Raw genomic sequence first — 17,610 nt, forward strand, 5'->3', positions numbered from 1 at the left:
ATGCAGAGGACAAATTTCACCACATCTAGTGTGTGTGTGACAATCATTGGTACTTTAATCTTTAATATTTAATCTGATACAGTGGAACCTCAATTTTACTTGAACAGTGTTCGTTATTAGAAAACATTTATTTTAGCAAATGTCTTCATAAGAAACAATATAAATATGAATAATAGGTTCCAGCCTTCACAAAAGTCCATATTTTAATAAAAGTGTGTACACTTTGAACACTATATAAAGTGCTATACTAGGGCTGCGCCGATACAATATTCAATATATCTTTATATTTTTCGGTCGCAAGAAACCAGAAATTATGAAGCAAGACGTGTTTCACAAAGCCACTCGCACACTCATTTTGTTGGTTGTAATCCAGACATCTTGACACTTCCAATGTGTCGGTTTAATGAGTAGCTTCCCAAACTACTCTGTGTAGTGTTCAGTAGCTTATACACTACTGCCATCTAGTGTCTCAAATCGGCAACTACCTTCAATTCTATTTAAAATATTTTATTACCTTAGCTGCGCTCATCCGACCTGACTACCAGACACCCTCTTCACTGATAAATATAGCACCCTTGGTAAGTTGGAAATTGTTTTACTGTATTTATTGGCAGGCTTAAATAAATCATGGAATGTATAAATAATTATCGATATCGATCGATCGTGATACATTTTTCAGCCATACCGCCCAGCCCTAGGCTATACAATACTGTATATCAAACAAATATGACGAGGTAATGATGGATCAACTTCTATTTAATAAAAACAATAAATATCTGAACTGTCCTCATTTTCTGGCGACACGCACACACACACACACACACACACACACACACACACACACACACACACACGCACATTCTGTCACTAGCCCTGTGGTGCACTCACAGTTTGAAATCACAAAACTACTCAATTTTAACAGCTAGGTCGCTACAATGATTACAAATAAATACAAACATCTAATTCACATTACCTTGTTGGTTAATCTTTTTGGAATGGAGTGGGATGCTGTGAGCAGAGTAGCTAACACTTGACAATCAATGAGCACCGAAGATCGATCAATCCGTCCAAAATGGATGTGCTGCTGGGCACAAAAATTCTGCACTCCGAGGCACACAATACGTGGATGAAACGTTTGTACACGGAGAAAAGGTTCATACACCTAAGCGTATTTTTATCAGATAGGTGGTCCGTAAATCGAAAAGTTTGTGATGAGACGTTCTTAAATCGAGGATCCACTGTGTTTCTAGACATTTAAAAAATGATCTAACATACTGTATAACGTGATTGTCATCACACAGATCTGATTGTGACTTCTATCATATATCCGTGAAGGTGAAGTGGCATCGGCGTGTGTGTCTCTCTTTACTAGCTTCGTCGAAGCATGTTGCTTTTGTAGCTGTTTCAGCAGATTTGAATTGCTGTTTTGGGCAGTAGATGGGATCTTTGATCCAAGACACAACTTACGTTTAACTAAAATTGTATTGTCTTTGTGCTCGAGAAAAGAAAAGTAGTGAGAATATCTCCATGTTAAGAAACTCAACTGCGGCTGCGCCATGATGTCTTGTTAGTAAACACAGACAGGCCACGCCCTCCCCTTCCCCTCTCCCCACACCCACACCCAGACACACACAGAGCGCGCCTCTTCTCTTCTCCCCGTTGTGACACAATAAGATTCAGAATGACAACACTGCAACTCTCCAATAAAACACACTCAGACCTTCTGTTTTTAGTCGATACTACATAAAAAATAACGTAAAATAACGCAGTAACGCATCATGTAGTAACGGTAACTGAGTTACTGAATATAAAAAATTACGCGTTAGACTACTAGTTATCGCCGAAAATAACGGCGTGACAGTAACGTGTTACAAAGTAACGCGTTAGTCTCAACACTGTCTATATCGTATACTGCGATACAGCCTGAAAATACAGCGATATCAGTTTTGCTCCATATTCACCAGCCCTCGTTTGCATCCTGGATTGATTTGCTGTGGCTACACATGTAGCTTACCACCACCAGGCTCTGTGAGCGCTTTGAGTATCTAATAATAGAAAAGTGCGATATATTATTATTATTTTATTTTACATTTTTACAAATGGAAAACAACTGTGTAGGCTATCACTACAGTGAACATTAAAAACCAAGTAATTCCACCACTGGTTTTCTGGTCCTCTACAAAACACACAAACAGTTCAACTATTATCACTAGTTAGGAATTCCAACAAGTTTTCTGTTTTTAATGAAAATAATTGCTCTGATGTCATCTGAGTGTTTTTTTGTTGCATCAATATTTCAGTGAGATGTACATACAGTATGTCTGCAACACAATGCTAAGACCAGTTTTTGGAATCGGTTGCTATTTTTAAGCAACTTGTCATTTTGTGTTGAACTGATAGTCGAATAATTGTGTCTTAATGCAAATGAGGCAAAATGGAGCTCACTTGAAGACTTCATAGGAGGCACCATAGGATTCACTTTAAGGACACCATAGGATTCACTTTAAGGAAACTTGCTAAAAACTATATGTCAAAACTAACCTGGGATTATTATGAAATCTCTCACACAATCAAGTTTTCTCTACAGATCAAGCCACGTTGGGTCTAATGAAAACACCCAGATGTTCTCTGCCAGATGTCTCTGAGGCTGAAGTCACCCCAGGCCGCAGAAAACGAAGTCTGACGCCCCCCAACAAATGGAAAAAGAGGCACTTATCCTGGAGGTAGGTATCAATGGGATGAAAGAAGTGGCCGTAGCAACAGTTTTGCACCTGCTGTTTGAGCTGCAAGCTATTCTCTCTAGCAGTCCTGAGTATGACCGGTGCTTTAGCAGTGGGTGGTAATCAGGCCTCATCTGAAGGATGATGTTAAAATTACTGATGCTTAGGTGGAAATGTGGCTATAGGGGTAGCAAGGATACCTGTCTTCCATGAGTAGTTTGCACTAAGGGGGGCCAATTTATTAGTACTATAGTTAATACCGGTATTTGAGACAACACCGCCATATCTTTTGATGTGCCCTTGTTACAGCCGTTAGCGACCAGTTTTGACGTGCCGCCGCCGAGGTGCTCAGCCGGCCGGGCGGGCGCCTCCTTTTTACTAACCAGAGGTAACACAAACCGGAGAAAAGATTAAACAGAACAGTCATTATAGCCGACAAACCGCCGCTGCACTGCTAACTGCTAAAGCTAACAAAGACAGTGAAACCCTGGCTCATGTCACATGTCGCACGTCTCTTGGCAACAGACACTGCCTTTTAAAGGTACGCACACACACGCTGCATATTTTTTTAGGTAACACGTAAACTTTTTTGTCTAGTAATTAATTACATGTATCAAAAAGAAATTATATTAGTGATTAAATAGCTTTTTTCGTTAAGTAACAGCTACCTTTAAACAATTACTTTTTAAAAGTAATTTGAGAACACTGCTAAGAAAGGCTCCCGCAACCCCGAAAGGGACAAGCGGTAGAAAATGGATGGATGGATGGATGGATGGTAGTAACAGTAATGTGGTGTTGACTTTGAACTAAACACATTGTTTAAAATACCGTTCTATATCCAGTGTTGGGTTAATTACTGAAAACTAATAACTTGTAAGTTACAGTTACTAGTTCCTTTATTTCAAAAGTAACTCAGTTACTTACACCAAAAAGTAATGCGTTACTGTGAAAAGTAACTATTTAGTTACTTATTTTTTTCTCCTTTTTTTTTAAAGCTCACATTAATGCCCTTTTAGCCTTCATTTCAGTACTGTTATTGCACTGGAGAATAATACAATCTGTTGATCAACTTGACATGCATTTGCATCACTGAACTCTGCTAAGCAATGTGGTCTACATACAATACACAAAGATATGTTTCAAAGGGCCATTTTATTTCAGGCCAGAACAAATTGGCTTCACCCAAGGAAGGCACACATGACATACACAAAGCCTAACCAGGCATTGTTTTCTCTCAAGGAATTCTGAAATAAAATCATGTCTTCAGGAGATCAACACTGTATTGAAGCCCAGAACACTCTACGCATTTCCCCAGTTTTAGTTTAGAGATAAGGAAAGATTGGCCTGGGTCACTACGATCCCTCTTTATGTTTGTGAACTTTATAGTCTATACATTTATAGTGATGTGATAATCAAACACTCTAGAAGTCTAGAATGAAAGAGTATATAAGAGAATTGAAAGAGTGTGTGTACCTTCAGTGCTGAATGATGAGCAGAGGCAGAGTTTGGAGTGTTTTCTTTAGCTCGCTTTCCATGTTTATGTCCTCACTGTCCAGGTATGTGAAAATGTTTTCCGTGTCATTTGCTTTTTGACGTCGGTATCATGCTAATTAGCTGCCTGAAAGCGGGTGACTCCACTGTAGAAATAGCCTGCATGTCTTCTAGCACATACGCTGCAATGGCTCTATCAACGTTGTCCTGGCTAGCAGTGCTTTCGTTAAAATCCTTAGGTGAAGGTGAAGTGGCATCGGAGTGTGTGTCTCTCTTTACTAGCTTTGTCGAAGCATGTTGCTTTTGTAGCTGTTTCAGCAGATTTGAATTGCTGTTTTGGGCAGTAGATGGGATCTTTGATCCAAGACACAACTTACGTTTGTGCTCGACAAAAGAAAAGTAGTGAGAATATCTCCATGTTAAGAAACTCAACTGCGGCTGCGCCATGATGTCTTGTTAGTAAACACAGACAGGCCACGCCCAACTTGTCATTTTGTGTTGAACTGATAGTTGAATAATTGTGTCTTAATGCAAATGAGGCAAAATTGAGCTCACTTGAAGACTTCATAGGAGGCACCATAGACATCTTATAAGTAGACTGCTGTGGCTGTTGGCTGCTGTGACGCAAGAAATTCGGCCGCCATCTTGAAGTGGTGATGAGGAGCCGGCGAGCAGCCTAAACTGACAGTTGACAGGTAGAAAACAAAGGCTGGTGTTCAGCGTTTTCCTGCTCAAAATGAGCGGACTGTTGAAAATAGGAATCGGGGTATTACTTTTCACAAGTAAGATTTAACAAAAACCTACTATTGGTTGTATTTTGTGAAAAGAATATTACCACAGAGTTGAGAAGGAACAAATATCTTCAATAGTACTGAAATCGTAGCCGCTAGCAAACAAGGGTATGACCATAATAGAATTGCTTGTCAATGAAATTAATTAAATTTAAAGATGTCATACTTGAATAACGTAAAGTTGAAATAAATGATGAAGATAAAGATTGTAAAAGCCAACAGGGGTAAAAGTTAGGACCATAGTCCAGATTGTGTAGGGGGGCGGGGGGTAATATATGTTAGCTAACTAGACAATCAGATGGACAGTGGCTTTACCAGGGGTCACCAACCTTTTTGAAACCAAGAGCTACTTCTTGGGTACTGATTAATGCGAAGGGCTACCAGTTTGATACACACTTAAATAAATTGCCAGAAATAGCCAATTTGCTCAATTTACCTTTAACTCTATGTTATTATTAATAACTAATGATTATTAATTGATGAATGATGAACTCCATTTTTCTGCATTCTTTCGTATCTCAAGTTATCATTACGTATATGTATTGTTGCATTTGAACAATTGTATTGTTGATAATAAAGGTAAAGTATTGGTATTGTTTATTATCAATAGCACTATTTCTATTGGTATTCATATTGCTCCATTTTTAGTGTAATAATGCTCATTGTCATTTCTGTATTATTTTTTATTTTCGCTAACTACCTATTTGCTATTACTTTTACCATCATATTTGTACATGTCGTATTTGCTGATGTTGCTCTGTTGTTGTTGTTGTTGTCGTTGTGTTTGCTGTTGTTGTTTTTGTCTCTCTGTCTAATCCCCCTCTTGTCCCCAGAATTCCCCCCTCTGTCTTCCTTTTTTTCTCTTTCTATCCCCTCCTGCTCCGGCCCGGCTGCACCAAATGATAATATAAATACATTTAATAAAGTCAAAATACAAATAAGGCAACAAGAGAAGTATCCTACACTTCTCTTTTGTAAAGTAAATCTGAACAGCCGATATGGGCATCTACATCTGCTATATGATTTGCCCGAGAAGCTGGGCAGGACATTATAAAAAAAAAATAATAATAATAATTAATGATATTTATCTTTGTGGAAACACTGATCATCTTAATGATTTATCTCAATAAATATATATAGAAACAGATAAATATCAATATGCAACACTTTATTTTTATATTTTCTCTCAGTGCACATTTTTCAAATTGAACATTTTCAAATGATCACTTCTAAGACAGTCTTGTGAAATCACAATATCCCATTTTAACTAGCTAGCCACTAACATTTTTTAACAAATCATGAATTACTTTGCACCATGTTTGTACAAATAATAACTCATGTAAAATACAAAAGTCAACTCTCAAATTTTTAAATAAATCATGTCACACTTTGAACTGGACACCAAATCTGTTATCTGTTTCTTTGTCAGTTAGTGGGAAGCCTGGCATTGCATGCTGTTAACTGGTGTGTTGTACTCTGGTGTGTAACTTGACACTGCAACTCTGAGTGAGTCTTGCAGATGTGCATCAGTGAGGCGTGTTCTGTGTTTGTTCTTGATGAAGTTCATGTCAGAAAAGGCTAATTCACAAAGATAAGTTGAACCAAACAGGCTTGCAACCTTCATAGCTGCTGTGCATACACCACTGTACTTCTCTGTGTCAACAAGGCACCAAAAGTTTGGTGCAGCCTGGTGGGCTTTGAGGTGGAGGTCATTTTGCAGTGTTACAATTTCAATCTCCACCTGTTCAGCATCCAGGCTGAATGTTGCACTTAACTGCTCAGCAATGCATATGTCCACGTTCATGAAAGGATTAGAGATGAACGACACACATGGCTCAAGCTGATCCAGGTCACAAAACCTTTTCTCAAACTCTTGCCCAACTCTGTTTATGACCTGAGAGTACTTTTCTGCAACTTTGTCAAAAGCCTCAGATGCAGAAGCATTGTCTTTCAGCACCATCTGCACAGAGGGAAAGTGCAGCACTTTTTTTCTCTGTAAATGCCAGCTCACTGGTAAGTGCTGCTATTTGAGCTATTTTTAGAACAGGCCAGCGGGCGACTCATCTGGTCCTTACGGGCTACCTGGGGCTCGCGGGTACCGCGTTGGTGACCCCTGGGCTATACAGTATTATACAAGTCTAAATTTAGTCTAGCTTTCCAACCCAATTTTGTGTAGCCCACCTTCATGAAATGTTTCAATATTCCCCAGCCGCCACTGATTATGATGCATTCTCATTTTAGGCAAAGTATAAGACAATACTTTCTTAACAGTATAATTGTAACCAGGAATAAGTCTTCATGTAACAATATTCAAATACTAACATTGTTGTGTAAGACAGAATTTGGTTTTATTCTGAATCCAGTGAAACAGATAGGTGGTTTTAGCTGATATAAAGACTTTCAGGTGTTTATATATGTTTATGTTTAAGTATTTGGCAGACGCTTTTATCCAAAGCGACATACATTAAAAATACATATAAAACAATCACTGTAAACATTATTATTTAAGGGAAGAATGTAATACAACATATCAATACAAAGTGTCAAGACAGAATAAACTCTCTGCTGCTGCAGCAACAGAGATAGTGAAGTGAAGTGAAGTGAATTATATTTATATAGCGCTTTTCTCTAGTGACTCAAAGCGCTTTACATAGTGAAAACCCAATATCTAAGTTACATTTAAACCAGTGTGGGTGGCACTGGGAGCAGGTGGGTAAAGTGTCTTGCCCAAGGACACAACGGCAGTGACTAGGATGGCAGAAGCGGGGATCGAACCTGCAACCCTCAGGTTGATGGCACGGCCACTCTACCAACCGAGCTATACCGCCCCCATATATCTATAGGTCCCTAAGATATATAGATATCTAATGTATTCATACATTGTTTATGTAGGATATACGCATGTGTGTATATAACCTAATCATATTGTTTCTTAAATTTAAAAATAGCTGACCTTTTTTTTCCCCCTTCTCTGGGATTATATTCCCAGTTTTGATCTCGGACGTCTGGTCACTTATAGCATATAAAAATGTTCTATTACTGTTAAGTAAACTATGAATAATAAAACACGGCAAAACATGTGTCCTTTATCATAGCTACACGTATGACAAAAAAACGTGTGAAAATCAGTGGTATTCAGTGAGGTAAGATGAATTAAATGCGCTGACAGTTCATTGCTCCTGCCAAATGAATTGCACTGAGTAGAGCGGATCACCACTCCAAGATGGCCGCCGCATCTCTTCAGCACCAGTAGGCAGTAGCGGTCGATGCTGCGTCTACTTATATAGCTTGTGAAAAATAAAGAATATATTATTTTAAAGCTAGCTGCTAAGCTAACTTCAGTTATGTTAAAGGCAAAACAAATACTATTTGTTAGGGGGTAACGGAGGCCCTGATCTAAAAAAAAAAAAAAGAGCATCAACACTGCAGAATGTCGAGATACAGCCACAGTGACCTCCACCTGGCAGCATTATTCTGCTCAGAACATATTAAAAATATAAAAACGTTTGACTAATTAATATTAATTACATGTCTATGAATATTCTTAATCATTAAGAAGAGCAAAACCATCCTCATCTGGGCTTGTCCTATAGTTTAGAGTACAAATACTTTGGATCATGCAACCCCCTCTCAGACTAGAGCTTCCCCCCTTATGTATGTTAGCATGAACTGATAAGCCTGCTCAGATGAGAGGCGAAACATCTTCTAAAACAGTCTAAACAGTGAAATTGCGATCCATTCAATGCCTAGAGAACAAAATACACATTTTTTTATATTAGAGCTGTCAAAAATAAAGAAAGAAAGAAAAGTTAACTCATGTGATTGATCACAAAAAAAATCTCATATTAGTCATGTACTGTATACACGGAAGAACTTTGAACATGTCACGAGGGAGGTGCTGGACATTGAGTCCGAATGTACCATGTTCCGCGCCTCTATTGTCGAGGCGGCTGATTGGAGCTGTGGCCGCAAGGTAGTTGGTGCCTGTCGTGGCGGTAATCCTAGAACCCGTTGGTGGACACCGGCGGTGAGGGATGCCGTCAAGCTGAAGAAGGAGTCCTATCGGGTTCTTTTGGCTCATAGGACTCCTGAGGCAGCGGACAGGTACCGACAGGCCAAGCGGTGTGCGGCTTCAGCGGTCGCGGAGGCAAAAACTTGGACATGGGAGGAGTTCGGGGAAGCCATGGAAAACGACTTCTGGACGGCTTCGAAGCGATTCTGGACCACCATCCGCCGCCTCAGGGAAGGGGAAGCAGTGCACTATCAACACCGTGTATGGTGAGGATGGTGTTCTGCTGACCTCGACTGCGGATGTTGTGGATCGGTGGAGGGAATACTTCGAAGACCTCCTCAATCCCACCAACACGTCTTCCTATGAGGAAGCAGTGCCTGGGGAATCTGTGGTGGGCTCTCCTATTTCTGGGGCAGAGGTTGCTGAGGTAGTTAAAAAGCTCCTCGGTGGCAAGGCCCCGGGGGTGGATGAGATCCGCCCGGAGTTCCTTAAGGCTCTGGATGCTGTGGGGCTGTCTTGGTTGACAAGACTCTGCAGCATCGCATGGACATCGGGGGCGGTACCTCTGGATTGGCAGAACGGGGTGGTGGTTCCTCTCTTTAAGAAGGGGAACCCGAGGGTGTGTTCTAACTATCGTGGGATCACACTCCTCAGCCTTCCCGGTAAGGTCTATTCGGGTGTGCTGGAGAGGAGGCTACGGCGGATAGTCGAACCTCGGATTCAGGAGGAACAGTGTGGTTTTCGTCCTGGTCGTGGAACTGTGGACCAGCTCTATACTCTCGGCAGGGTCCTTGAGGGTGCATGGGAGTTTGCCCAACCAGTCTACATGTGTTTTGTGGACTTGGAGAAGGCATTCGACCGTGTCCCTCGGGAAGTTCTGTGGGGAGTGCTCAGAGAGTATGGGGTATCGGACTGTCTGATTGTGGCGGTCCGCTCCCTGTATGATCAGTGCCAGAGTTTGGTCCGCATTGCCGGTAGTAAGTCGGACACGTTTCCAGTGAGGGTTGGACTCCGCCAAGTCTGCCCTTTGTCACCGATTCTGTTCATAACTTTTATGGACAGAATTTCTAGGCGCGGTCAAGGCGTTGAGGGGATCTGGTTTGGTGGCTGCAGGATTAGGTCTCTGCTTTTTGCAGATGATGTGGTCCTGATGGCTTCATCTGGCCAGGATCTTCAGCTCTCGCTGGATCGGTTCGCAGCTGAGTGTGAAGCGACTGGGATGAGAATCAGCACCTCCAAGTCCGAGTCCATGGTTCTCGCCCGGAAAAGGGTGGAGTGCCATCTCCGGGTTGCGGAGGAGACCCTGCCCCAAGTGGAGGAGTTCAAGTACCTTGGAGTCTTGTTCGCGAGTGAGGGAAGAGTGGATCGTGAGATCGACAGGCGGATCGGTGCGGCGTCTTCAGTAATGCGGACGCTGTATCGATCCGTTGTGGTGAAGAAGGAGCTGAGCCGAAAGGCAAAGCTCTCAATTTACCGGTCGATCTACGTTCCCATCCTCACCTATGGTCATGAGCTTTGGGTTATGACCGAAAGGACAAGATCACGGGTACAAGCGGCCGGAATGAGTTTCCTCCGCCAGGTAGCGGGGCTCTCCCTTAGAGATAGGGTGAGAAGCTCTGCCATCCGGGTGGAGCTCAAAGTAAAGCCGCTGCTCCTCCACATCGAGAGGAGCCAGTTGAGGTGGTTCGGGCATCTGGTCAGGATGCCACCCGAACGCCTCCCTAGGGAGGTGTTTAGGGTACGTCCAACCGGTAGGAGGCCACGGGGAAGACCCAGGACACGTTGGGAAGACTATATCTCCCGGCTGGCCTGGGAACGCCTCGGGATACCCCGGGAAGAGCTGGACGAAGTGGCTGGGGAGAGGGAAGTCTGGGTTTCCCTGCTTAGGCTGCTGCCCCCGCGACCCGACCTCGGATAAGCGGAAGAAGATGGATGGATGGATGGATGGATGGATGGATGGATGGATGTATACATGCTAATTACTCAAAGATCTAAAAATTGTACTATATACACAAAAGACATATTCCTCTCAAATACTGTTAGTGAGTATTTATTCTATGCCAAGATATCCATCCCACCTCAGCTTGATCCATCCCACCTCTGAGGTGGGATGGATCAATTGCACTAATTGCACATTTACTTCACCTCTGCATAAACCTAATTTAGTTGCCAAACCAGGTGTTACTTATGTTTCCCTTGGTTGCGATGAACGACATTTATGTAGTGAGCTGAATGAGAGGAAATACAGCCAGACGGAGAAAAAGATGATCTTCCCCCGTTGAATTTGCGTGTCTGAAATTTCTAACACCCCACATTTTATTTAATTATCAGCCTCCGCAGACCTTAATGATGTCCCATTCATTTGAATCAGGTGCGCTGGCACAGCCAGACGTCTGAGACATGCAAGACAGCAGACCAGCCCACCCACCCACACCTGGACCACGATTCAGAGCACAAATCTGCGTAAACTTGTCCATCTATCTCTTTTAGTCCTACATTCATCTCCCTAATGAAGCACATGAGAACTGTGCAAAGAACATTAGTTTGGAGAGTGGAAGAGCACACAGACGTACGGCCGGTCTATCGTGATATTGCTCTGTTTACATCATTAATACCGCTTTAAGCCGCTGAGGTAAAAGGAAGGCAATCCAGTAAGTTTAAAAGAAGTGAGTCTTGATTGAAAGTCAAAAGTGGTTGCTAATGAGGGAAGGGTAACCGCAGTCATAAGTCAGCGGCGGGGGTCCGTCATGGTGCTAATTACAGTCATAGCTCACAGCTGTTAGTGACTGTCAAGAACCGCCACAGCTGTATGCAAAGGGACTGTCATCGATGTCACCCTGTGACTATCTGAGCTCATAACGCAAAACTGTCTGCACTAATGACTAATAACACCAAAACATAGGCACACCTTTCATTGGAACCTATGCAATGTTTGAATACACATTATATAGCATTAATGTACAAACCCCGTTTCCATATGAGTTGGGAAATTGTGTTAGATGTAAATATAAACGGAATACAATGATTTCCAAGTCCTTTTCAACCCATATTCAATTGAATGCACTACAAAGACAACATATTTGATGTTCAAACTCGTAAACTGCTTACGTGAAGTGATTTCTCCGGAATCTCTGAACCCTTTGATGATATTACGGACCGTAGATGGTGAAATCCCTAAATTCCTTGCAATAGCTGGTTGAGAAAGGTTTTTCTTAAACTGTTCAACAATTTGCTCACGCATTTGTTGACAAAGTGGTGACCCTCGCCCCATCCTTGTTTGACTGAGCATTTCATGGAATCTACTTTTATACCCAATCATGGCACCCACCTGTTCCCAATTTGCCTGTTCACCTGTGGGATGTTCCAAATAAGTGTTTGATGAGCATTCCTCAACTTCATCAGTATTTATTGCCACCTTTCCCAACTTCTTTGTCACATGTTGCTGGCATCAAATTCTAAAGTTAATGATTATTTGCAAAAAAAAAATGTTTATCAGTTTGAACATCAAATATGTTGTCTTTGTAGCATATTCAACTGAATATGGGTTGAAAATTATTTGCAAATCATTGTATTCCGTTTATATTTACATCTAACACAATTTCCCAACTCATATGGAAACGGGGTTTGTAATTGTATTGTATGTATGTTCAAAATAAAGTGAAACTTACTGACTGACTGACGGACTGAAAGGCATTTTCGCGTCAAAATATAAATTTTGCGTTGTTTTAATGAAATATTTAAAAAAATACAATCAAAACAAAATGTGTTGAACGCTCGCCTCACCTGCAGGTTCTCGCTGTTCTTCTTCCCGAAACAGTGAGTTGTAGGGTGGTGAGACAATCATGGACACAGAAACAAGATTGCTTTTTATCTAACCATCTAGCTAGCTTAGTTGTTGTCCCCTCCGTTCGCTCTCTGAGCCACAACGTTGACGGCTATCTACTTTGCTACTAATCCTATTTGGATAATTACAAACTGAACACTGTTACTTCCGAACAGTTTATTAGTAGCCAGCGAGAAGGTATATTTTTGACGCGACAGATGTAAATAAAAGCCACAACACCAGAAGTATATTACCCGAAAAGACATGGCTACAGGATAGAGTTGCCAAATGGGAAAAGTTCTTTGACTGCATGTTATAGAATTTTACATTACAATTTCAATGATAATAATGTTAGTAAATTATCTCCTAAAAAAAACAAAATCATCTGTGGTACATTACATAGGACATGTGTCTAAAAGACAGCCACAAGTGGATGGTATATGAGAATGAATCTAAAGGTAAAATATAGTGGAGAACTGTAACCATGTGCAGAAAATATAGTCTTGATTTTCAAAATTTTCTTTCGGGGCTAGCATAGCAGCACTTTGTGCCGATTTTCCTCTTTTTTGTTTTCTCAAAGGGTGCTCACATCCCTGAAAAATGTCAATGCCAGTGACAAGCTACATGTACCTAAGTTACGTAGCTCAACTACATTTTCCAGTACCTTGGCAGTAGCTTAGCTACTTTTTTAACAATTAGCTTTTCCTGTAGCTTAGCTACTTTTAGACCCATGTAGCTAGGTAGCTTACATCAAAGCTACAAGCTACAAAGAGAGAAAATGGACTGTGAATCCAGGCCAAAAAAATATGGAGAAAATACAATGACCTGGATAAATGAGAACATCCATACATACTGGGATAATCCATGATGGTTGGTTCGGTTTTTGTTTGATGAGTCACAGGTTAGGGCGAAACATTATGGACTGGCCAATCAGAGGTAAGATAATGTGGGTCATCAAACCTTTTAAGCAAAATCATCACAGTCACACACTCATATCACATGACGACGAAGGAATCAGAGACAGAGGGACGCTTCATGCTGACTCAAAAAAAAAAGAAACATACTTGAAAAAGGAAGAATAATTTTCTACCGCAGTTTAGATTTTTCCTTTAGTGATGAAGATGATGTGCAGGAAAACCACATATAATGCTTGTCTTTGGCCACGTTTCGACAAATGTATGCGTTTAGAGAAAACGATGCCCAAAATATTTGTTTTTAGTTTTTTACTCTGTAAACCAAAATCATAACTGCTCTCTTCATCTAAGACGTCCAACACAAATTGAGGAACGCACATTAAGGTGAGTTGAGTTCATGAAAAGTTTTACTGCACATAACCATTACCAACTGTTCCCAGACAACACACAAGTCATTGTTTTTTTTTTGTCAAGATATAAATAGATTCCGTTTTTTTACTGTAGGCAGAAAAATGTATAACATTATAGGTGGGCCAAAGAAAAGGCAAACTAAAATAAATACATACAGTGGGGTGTAGGGACCCCCAGAGTTAGTTGTAGGGTGTCCCCAGCTAAATGACAGATAGTTAACAGTAATGACCCTGGGTCCATTGAGAAAAAAAATAAAATTAAATGAGCAATAATTATTATTTATTATGTGTTTACTTACTTATGGTATATTTTTTTTATGTATTATGTATTTATTCACTGTTCTGTTACAAACAGAGAACAAATAAATGGGATAAAACTGCTATGATACGAAAAGGGGTAGGCTTAAATAAGCCCTGCTTCTTCCAACTTTTTTTCGGACATGCTGTCATGAAACAACTGGAAATATGTGAAGCATTACATTGTAATTGTATTGTATGCAAGTTTGAAGTACACTGAAGCTGAACTGAACTAAACTGAAGTAGCAAGCTACATTTGTTGTGTAGCTTGTAGTGTAGCTTGCTACAATTCTCCAGAGATAGCTTTCCCTGTAGCTTAGCTCCATTTACTCGAAAGTAACTTGTAGCTTAGCTGACTACATTTTCCAAGCAGCGTTTCCATCACTGGTCAAAGCATATGTCTGTGCAAAAGTAAGGAGACTCCGGCTGCTGTGCTCGCTGGCAAATTTCACTTCAAAATACACCAAAACGGGACTTTGGTTAAAACAAGGGCTTTCAAGTGATACATTTTTTAAATCAGATTAATCACACTATAATTATGTGATTCATCATGATTAAGCACATGGTATTATTTGCTTGTATGAATCAAATTTTCTTTAAAAAAACAGACAAATTTGACAAACTTTAGCCAAACTTTATTGATCCACAAGGGAAATTAAAATACCCTATTTGGATACAAATACAATTTTGTTGTCAGAATGTCCTACTAAGCTCTATTGGGTACTGTACTAAATACTTTTTGCTGAAACATTGTAATTTTTACCTATTGCATGTTTTTATGTTAATGTTGTAAATAATTTGTACTTTTAACTAAAGTGTGTGACTGCTGCTTTTTTTTAATTGTTATGTATTAATGAAACCTGTTTTGCTGGCCAGATCTTTCTTGCAAAAGAGATTTTAATCACAATTAATTTTTACCTGGTTACATAAATTAAATTAAAAGAAAATGTTCTGACCGCCTAACTAATAGTCGCCGTTCCCCGGTTCGTTGCCAAGAGCATCATTGCAAAATAATGAAAAAGCTAATTGTGGTTTTCACAACTCCAAACAGCAGCACCTACTGAGACACGTATGTGTGGAATCTTAGCGCATATAACGATACGCACATCAATAAAGAGCATTTTACATAACGTGCAAATGGTGTATTTTCCGCGATTAGTATTCCAGTTAATTCTCAAGCATTTAAAGTACTCTGTGTCCATTTGTCGGTTGCTGGGAGTTTAGCTAGTTAGCTATCGTTCTTACTAATTCTTGGCGTTCAGTGATGGGCAATGAAAGTCATGGCTGGTGAAGCACAGACTTTTTTTTTTTAGAGAGGGTAGACTGAGATAGTGCAGACTCATCTCAGGATTTTGCCCCGAAATTGAATTCAGAAATGTGCAAATTCTGCAATTGTACTTACGAAAATGTTAGAAAAAATGTAGTCAACCAGAAAAATACATTTATAACACAGTTCAATAGAAAAATATTAACATTTAATGTTATCATTAGGAACGTTTGGATCTACATGTTTGGCTTCCAATCCGATTATTTTGGCCTCGGAGTCCCCTTTGGATACTTTGACAACAGATTATAGAACTGAACATGTTTTATAGCAAGTAAGTAAAGCATATTAAACATATTTTTATAATGCGTATCTTATTTGGGCGTGGCTCGGTTGGTAGAGCGGCCGTGCCAGCAACTTGAGGGTTCCAAGTTCGATCCCCGCTTCCCCCATCCTAGTCACTGCCCTTGTGTCCTAGGGCAAAATACTTCACCCACCTGCTTCCAGTGCCACCCACACTGGTTTAAAATGTACCTTAGATAATGGGTTTCACTATGTAAAGCGCTTTATAAATATAATTCACTTCACTTCATTTATTAGATTTAAAATTTGCCAGTATTGTTGTAAATCAGATAATGTATTGCTGTTGAATGTTACATACAATTTGTTTTAACAAAATAAAGAAACTATTGCAGAATAACTAAACAAAACCAAAAATTACAATTTGCTCCCATTTAAATAATTTGGGTTTTGCCCTTAAATCCTTCCTGTATCCAGAGACTTACTCGCTGAGTTTGTAAATAATAACAAAAACAACCCAAAATAATCATTATAGTAATAAAAAGAACATCAAAAATAAAAATATTGATCCTACCACTTCAGTATCGTTTATATACTGATACTACTGTAGGTATGGATATTATCGATATCTGGGTCAATCACCCTTACTTTACATTGAAGCCTTAGCAGTTAGAGTTGTGTGCATGTGCATGTGCGTGCGTGTGCGCGTGCGCGTGTGGCAAGCTTGGACAATCCTTTTCTTCTAGTCCTCCAGTGATAATAATACTCGGAAGGAACTCAAGTTTATTTTCCGCCACGGTGGTGAGGATTAGTACCTTTAGAAGTGGCTTCGCACTGTGGATAAACCTCACGTTCGTTGCAGCTTGCTCTCAAATAGGATCCGGTGTTCTGGCAAGACATGCACCCTGCTGGAATTTATGCAACTCCCGCATGTGTGAAATATAGAATATGGACATTTAATTGTCTCCCTTTTAAAGGAATAGTTCACATACAATCTTCAGCCATGTAAACATTGAGACACAGCTGCGGTAAAGATCGTCCGATCTGTTAAAAAAGGCAAATATCGGCCCCTGATCCGATGCCATGATCAGGATTGGGACATCGTTGTTATCAATATTTAGTTTTTAATTTTTCATGATGCCTTCCCTGTCTCCGCTGACCTGTCACAGATATCACTGTAAAAATGTCAACACATGATCATTATCATGAATCTTGGATGCATGAATACTAGCAGTGTGAATCTTTGGGACCTCACCATTCGCTTCAGTTTCGATTCTTGATTCACTATCAATAGTTTTTAGTAACAAAATGTGCCAGTTCTATTATTGACTAGATTCATCCGTAAGATAGATCAACAGCTCTGGTATTTTTGATATTACTTGAAAGAAAACTGGTTAGGTTTAACAGAATGCTGGTTTATAGAGATTTAATCAGGTAATCGTAAAGTTCTAAATACACAAAGGCCAACTTTTCACAAAGTGGTCATTCTTAATTTTGCTAACCTTTTGCTTTGAAAAGTAAAGCAGTCAAATACTTTATGAAGTTTAACATGTCAGTACTAAATCAGTAACGTCCAAAAATAAGATTT

At 40.1% G+C, this 17,610-nt stretch overlaps 1 protein-coding gene across 1 annotated transcript in view; it reads left to right on the forward strand.

Annotated features, from left to right (window-relative positions):
• LOC133638483 (matrix metalloproteinase-17-like) overlaps positions 1-17,610 on the forward strand; it is a 178,242-nt gene that overhangs the window by 85,174 nt on the left and 75,458 nt on the right. The window contains exon 3 of the mRNA XM_062031147.1: positions 2,588-2,723. Within this exon, the coding sequence (XP_061887131.1) occupies positions 2,588-2,723 (136 nt within the window). The remainder of the gene's footprint in view (positions 1-2,587; positions 2,724-17,610) is intronic.

The sequence above is a fragment of the Entelurus aequoreus genome, linkage group LG21 (assembly GCF_033978785.1).
Source record: "Entelurus aequoreus isolate RoL-2023_Sb linkage group LG21, RoL_Eaeq_v1.1, whole genome shotgun sequence".
Classification (NCBI taxonomy): domain Eukaryota; kingdom Metazoa; phylum Chordata; class Actinopteri; order Syngnathiformes; family Syngnathidae; genus Entelurus; species Entelurus aequoreus.